The sequence below is a fragment of the Micromys minutus genome (genome assembly GCF_963924665.1).
Source record: "Micromys minutus genome assembly, chromosome: 11".
NCBI lineage: Eukaryota > Metazoa > Chordata > Mammalia > Rodentia > Muridae > Micromys > Micromys minutus.
The window spans coordinates 19,954,712-19,961,762 of NC_137980.1; the positions used below are offsets into that span (position 1 = coordinate 19,954,712).

General features: G+C 46.3%; 1 protein-coding gene across 1 annotated transcript; it reads right to left on the reverse strand.

The window, feature by feature from the left end:
• Positions 1-446: 446 nt before the first annotated feature.
• On the reverse strand, positions 447-1,366 carry TMEM174 (transmembrane protein 174; the record flags this gene model as incomplete). Its single annotated transcript, XM_080925003.1, has 2 exons — positions 447-552; positions 732-1,366. The coding sequence occupies 2 exons, from the start codon at positions 1,364-1,366 to the stop codon at positions 447-449; spliced, it is 741 nt and encodes a 246-aa protein (XP_080781129.1).
• Positions 1,367-7,051: the final 5,685 nt, after the last annotated feature.

The following is a 7,051-nucleotide window of genomic DNA, read 5'->3' on the forward strand; positions in this document are numbered from 1 at the left end:
CCCTGCTTGTTAGCCAGCCTCCCTTTTACCACCATAGCTGCCAGAGCTAAAACTAAGACACCAGTGCCTTCAAATGGATCTAGGGTGGGGGATGGGCACTTTCTGTAGGGAGGCCTTGTTTTGGTTTTGTTTATGTTTTTGGTTTTCTGGCTCTAGTGATCAGACCCAAGGCATTGTGCTCGCCCCTCAATCACTCTACCACAGAGTGACTCTCCCGCGTGCAGAGGATTTCTTAGCTGGGAAAATTCAAAGGTGAATTTTCAAACAGGGCAATTTACCCGGGGCAGCTTAGTTTAGTGATCTCAGGACACTTCTTTCCCACCATGAATGACATCTGTAAGGTCACCTGAGCCGCTTTGACGTCTAACTTCTGAAGATCACAGCATAAAACTCTCCAAGTATCAGGTCGCAGGGTTTAAAAGTCCGTTCCCTTAGCCCTGAAGCCTCTAGCGAGGTAGGGCGTATATCTCTTCGTAGGGGGGAGGGGAGAAGCATACACAGTCCTCCTCTTCCATCTGCGCCCCTTCTAGCTGGTCAGCATCAGAGCTGGGCCTGAAACATGAGCGCAAAAGACAGGTGTACTTGCAAAGATTCATGGCCACCACCCTGCTCAGCAGGCTGCACAAAGATCTCCAGTCTCTGTCACCTGCCTGGAAGTCCAAACACAGCCATAGACCACAATGGGATGCAGAAACGGGAGGGGGAGGGGAGCATCCCGGGGCTCCGCATACCTGTCACGACCAGCACTCAGGAAAGGAGAGAAGCCCTCGCTCTCCACAAACGCCGCATTGTCTTGAGGGTAGATGGTGTAGTATTGAGGGGGACTTGGGGGACTTGGTGTGGCAGCCACTGCTCCGCTAGAAGGTACCAGACCACAGGGGTTCACCATGGGCTGCAGGTAGGTGGCGTTCATTCCCAGGGGTTCCTGAGAACCGTAAGGAGGAGGGATATACTGCACCACAGTGGCACCGTGGAAGGTGATGGGCTGGTTGATGCCGGTGAAAACGAAGGACTGTCCTCCGGAAGTCTGGTCTGAGTCCAGGACCCGTTCCTCGTTCTCTGTGCACAGCTGGCAGGAGAGCATTTTGAACTTGCACACGGCGATCAGGATGAACGTCACTCCGACCGACAGAAGGATGGGTCCGAGGAGCTGGGTCCATTCAAAGTGAGAGACACCCTGGTACTTGATCCAGCCCATAACCGTGAACGTGATCCCTACCAGTCCTAGAAAGATGCCCGAGAAAAGCAAAGTGGCCCCCGCCTTGTCGTCGTCGGACACCTGGATGTCGGCGGTACTGGGTGTGTACGGAGTGACAGAGAACACGTTCAGCGGGAAGTCCTCTGGGCGATTACTGCTCGGCTCCATGGCTCCTCATACGACTGTCCAACGTGCGAGCAAAAAGACTGTGGGAGCAGGGAATGCAGGCTCCGGCTAGTTAGAGGAGGACCTTTGGGCTTCCGTGGTTAACAGAGTATGACATACACAGGACTGGACTTTGTTTAGAAGAATTAAGGTCTAAGAAACGAAGCCTGAAGTTTGGTTGTAGGTTTCCAGAAAGTGGAGGTCTTTGTTTTATGAAATAATAGCAAGCTGTCTTTCTAGTTTAAGTTCATTCATCCAGACATATGATGATGATGATGATGATGATGATGATGATGATGATGATGATGATGGTGGTGGTGGTGGTGGTGGTGGTGGTGGTGGTGGTGGTGATGGTAATTGTGACATCAACAGCGACACTTCTCAAACCACTGTCATGTTGGGAGGTGCTTTTTCTATAGTCACAAATAGCACTGCACTGTGGTCCTCTTTCTGTCCTACCAAAGCAAGGTTTGTGCAAATATGGAGGGAGCCCTTGGTCTATCTACCACCTGCTTGAAGCCCAACTTTGGGCTGGGATGGCTCATCAAAAACAGGTTCATACACAGTATTTCGAGTCTTAACCATGTAGGGAATCTCCACTTCAACTGATGAATCTCTTAGGCCATTTTCTAATAGAGAAGCACAGGCTAAGTCATTTGCACAGAAAAAAGTTATTCTTTTCTTCACAGTTCCAGAAGTTTCTGGGGCCAATATTATCTAGTGAAGATCTCCTTTCTGTCCCCCCACACACTACAGTTCGAATCTCTCTTCCGCTCAGAAACACACTGACACCGTCATGGGCCCCACCCCGACCTCCTCATCTATTCCTAGGGTGCACTAGTGATGGGAAGGAGGCAGCACCCTGGAACAGTTCCCGTGAGTCACGCTGCTGACACACACCTGACAGGGTGAACATCAGATGTGGTGAAATGTTGCCTGTACACGGGGCTTTGGGCCCTGTCTCTAGTAGCTGCACAGTTCCTAGTCTTCAAAGTAAGGCAAACAGCTGTCTTCTGAACCTACCCTGTTCTGCAACCAAGCCAACCTGATGTAAAGAAGATGGGCTGATCACCAATGATATTATCTGTCTTTTATGACTGACTATACAATTTTAAGACAGACCCGTGAACTTCTTCCTCCACTGAACAGTAAGGAACTCTGGTTTTGTTCTTTTCCTGGATAGACTTTGTCCAAGTAGCTGCCCCTCTTTGGTGGTTAAATATTACATCAGCTTCCTTTTGAAGTGCTGCCCTTTTGTACGAGGCAGCCCTCCTGAGCCTCCTCTGATAATAAAACTTACACAGGCCTCTATTTTCTTTTCCATAGATGCTGGAGCTAGAGGCCAGGGTCTGTCACACAGGGTTAGGTAAGGGCTTTAGGCTGAGCTACATCCCCAGCCCTGGGCTACTTTTTAAAAGAGGAAGATTGAAGCTTCCAGCACAAACCAACTCACCTGAACTATCTAAGGAAGAAGTTCACTGAGTGTTATGATAGTTAATCTTCACCTGTAACTTGATTAAACTTAGGAGACACAGCTCTGCTTGTGTCTAGGAGGGTGTGTGCAGAAAGATTCAAATAAAGAGGGGAAATTCACCTTAAGTGTGGGTGGCTCAAATGAGGGGGGGAGGGAGGGAGAGAAAGGAGAAAAAGAAGAAAAAGAAGAAGAAGAGGAGGAAGAGGAGGAGGAGGAAGAGGAGGAGGAGGAAGAAAGGAAGGAAGGAGCCAGAGGAATGTCTCAGCAGTTAAGAGCATGTGCTATTCCTGCAGAGGACCTAATAAGGTTGCCAGTACCAAATAAGGTAATTCACAATCATTTGTAACTCAAGTTTCAGGCAGTACGACGCTTTCTTCTGATCTCCCTGAGCACCAAGTATATATAAACTACATATACATCATGCAAGAAAAATACTCATACATATAAAAATAATAATACAATATATCTATTTTTTAAGGAGAAAGTAAACTGAACATCTGCATTCATCTCTCTGCTCCCTGACGGTGACTGTCATGTGACCAGATGGCTCATATTTCCCTCACCCCGCCTGTCCCTGCTGTGATGACTGTGTATCACCAAACTGTGAGCCAAAATAAACCTTTCTTCCTTTTGTCAGAAATGAAACCCAACTTAATTCCAAGCAAGCTCAGAGACTTGTTTCTACTCATCCAAATGCCTGTCCTTGCTAAAACACATGACCTGGGAACTCTTGTTTCACTGTGAAGCACATGGGAAAAGCGGTATGGTGGCCTCAGAGCTTCTCAAACAGCTAAGCTTGAGCCTTCTTAGGATGGATGTAGCAAGGGACATTCCCACTGAGTTAGATGAAAGCCCCAGAGTCCACAGACACAGAGCAGATTCCCAACACCAACAACTTCTTTCCTCGATCAAGATGTTTGTGCCCTGCCAGCCTGACACGCTTACACAGCTCTGAAACCTTGAGTGGACAGTCAGTATAGTGAACACCATCAGGAGACATTCAGGCTTCTAAAGTATGTATGCTTCCCACTTGTCTCTAGTTCTACGTAGTAGGCATCATATGTTTACAGGGTGTTATAACCACTTACTCTCTCAATGCTGTGACCAAATGTTGGGCACAAATAAGCCTAAGGGGGTAGCGTTTTCTTTAGCTCACAATATGAGGGTACAGTCCATCTTGGGGTTCATTCCATCATGAGAAACAGTTCATCACAGGGTGCATACAGTCACACAGGGTACAGTCCATCACAGGGTACAGTCTATTACAGGGTACAGCCCATTACAGGGTACAGTTCATCACAGAGTACAGTCCATCACAGGGTACAGTCACATGGGGCACAGTCCATCACAGGATACAATCACATGGGGTACAGTTTATCATGGGATACAGTCTATCACGGGGTACAGTCTATCACAGGGTACAGTCCATCATGGGGTACAGTCACATGGAGTACAGTGACATGGGGTATAGTCACATGGGGTATAGTCACATGGGTACAGTCCATCATGGAATACAGTCTATCACGGGGTACAGCCTATCACAGAGAGAGCAGCTTTCAACTGGAACTTCTTACCTCCTCATGTCTGGACAGAGAAGAAATCGGGGTGCAAGCCCTCAGCTGCAATGCTCCATCACTCCCCAACCCTGCCTCCTTGTCAACCTAAGACCCTAGAGCAGGGAACAGAGCCCACAGCTCCTGCCTCAGTTAACCTTCTCTGGAAACTCCCAGACACTCCCAATGTTTACCTATGGTGAAATGTCAAACATTTACTGGTAATGGCCTTATTTTAAAACAAGGCTTTGAAATACATGTAATTTTACCATTTGCTAAAGGTAAAAGTAAATTTGCATACAATGAAGTGGACTGTTTCTTTTTACATAAAGAATTAAATTTTGATTGAATAGCTGGTAATGCAGAGTGTCTCATTTGTCTGCATTGATGATACTTTGATTTTGTAGTCATCAGTGCTGAGAACACTGCTTCACTTACATATGTAGGACAAAATGGCAGTTATGGTGAGAACAATTGCCATTATTTTTAATTCTATCTGAATTCCAAGCCAAAACTGATCAAAGAGATTTTTTTTATCATGCTTAAGTCAGTCATTCTAACACGGTACTATCTAATGATATGATCATTTCATAATTATATGCAGAGAAGTAATGGAAGAGTAATATTAAAGGTCACTATATCCCAAAAGCAGAAAACGTTGTGTACACATGCATGGTAAAGCCACTGCAGCTGACAGAGTCTAGACTCTGAGCCTGTTGTGAGGGGGTGACAGCACAGGTGTTCTGAACCCAAGGAGCAGTGGTGTAGAAAGATACAGCCGACATGGGGGATAGCTGCTGCACACTGAACCAGATCTGTTTTCTATTCAATTTTGAATTAGTGGTTAAGCATTGTGCATTCAGAAACCTTAGCCAAGTTTTTCACAGCTTCACATAGTTATGTGACCTCAAAAACAGTCAGACCCGAAATTTAAATTGTGTTCTGAAAGATTGATAGCACATATGAGAAGAGGTTGGTTGGTTGGTTGGTTGGCTGGTTGGTTTGGTTGGTTGGTTGGTTGGTTGGCTGGTTGGTTTGGTTGGTTGGTTGGTTGGTTGGGTTGGTTTACTGGTTGGTTTGGTTGGTTGGTTGGTTGGTTGGGTTGGTTGGTTGGTTGGTTGGTTGGTTGGCTGTCTGGCTGGCTGGCTGGCTGGCTGGCTGGCTGGTTTGTTTGTTTGTTTGGTTTGTTGGTTTGGTTAGTTGGTTGGTTTGGTTGGTTAGTTGGTTGGTTTGGTTGGTTGGTTGGTTGGTTGGTTAGCTGGCTGGCTGGCTGGCTGGCTGGTTTGGTTGGTTGGTTGGTTGGTTTGTTGGTTTGGTTAGTTGGTTGGTTTGGTTGGTTGGTTGGTTGGTTGGTTGGTTGGTTTAGGTGGTTGATTGGTGGATTGGTTTAGTTGGTTGGTTGGTTAGTTGGCTTTTGGAATGGGGAGGTGACTAAATGAGTAAAGCACTCACTATACAACTATAAGAACCTGAATTTAGATCCTTAGGCCACAAATTAAACCAGCCATAAGGGTGTATGGCCATATTCCTAGCATTCCTACAGAAAGATGGGAGGGAGAGAGTCACTAGAAACTCATAAGCCAGAAACTCTGTCTCAAAAAAAGGGTAAGGACCAATATCTAAGGTTGTCCTCCGATCTCCACGTATGTTCATTAGCATATGTGTGCCCACATTCACACACACAAACATGTAGGCACATCATACAAACATATTTACTCATCTTACACCTCTCTCCCTCACCCCTCCCCATCTGTGTGTGTGTGTGTGTGTGTGTGTGTGTGTGTGTGTGTGTGTGTGTGTTACAGTAAATATTAGAAAGTGGCCTAACCTTTTATCCTGTGCTTTGCCGGCTCCCGTGGGGCCATCTGGCACTAGGAGAATCTCTATCTTAGTGCTCCAGGCCACCGCTAAGAATTCAAGTGCAGTTCACTCTACCACCCCTGTTGCTTCTGTCTTGGGTGGATATGACTGCCCTAGCATGTTGTTTTTGCTCACTTCCCCTTGGTATGTTGTTGCCAAGTCTTAGACACACACATCCCAACACCCTTTGAACTCAATTAAGTTGTCACATCAAAGAACACACCAAACTACTCTGATCCAATAGGTATAATAGAATTTGCCAACCTAGATAAGTCAAATGACTTTGTACAATTAATTCCATTCCTTATAAAAAACATTCATAACAACTTTATTTATGAAGAGATGCACCAAGAGAAAAATACACATCTGCCTCCATCTTTGTTCCTCCCGGAATCTCCCCCTCCTCTCCTCCTCTTATGTTTTCCTAGACTTTTCCCTACTGACCTCTCCACTGTCAAATTCATGTATCACCTAAACATCAACTCACGTGTGTGTGTGTGTGTGTGTATACTTCCCAAATAGAACACTTTTGGGAGGTTCTAGAAACTTTGGAAATGGAAGTCTAACTGGAGAAAGTAGGTCCCTGGGAGCAGGTCCTTGGGTGCAGGTCCTTGGGTGCAGGTCCTTGGGTGCAGGTCCTTGGGATCAGGGCCTTGGGAGCAGATCCTTGAGGGCAGGGTCTTGGGGTGTGGTATCGTTATCTCTCTCAGTCACTCTTAACTTTTTGTTTAGCCAATCAGAGAACAGCTCTCTTCTACCACATACTGCCACCACCATGATGTTTAGCCCAAGTGCAGGAGA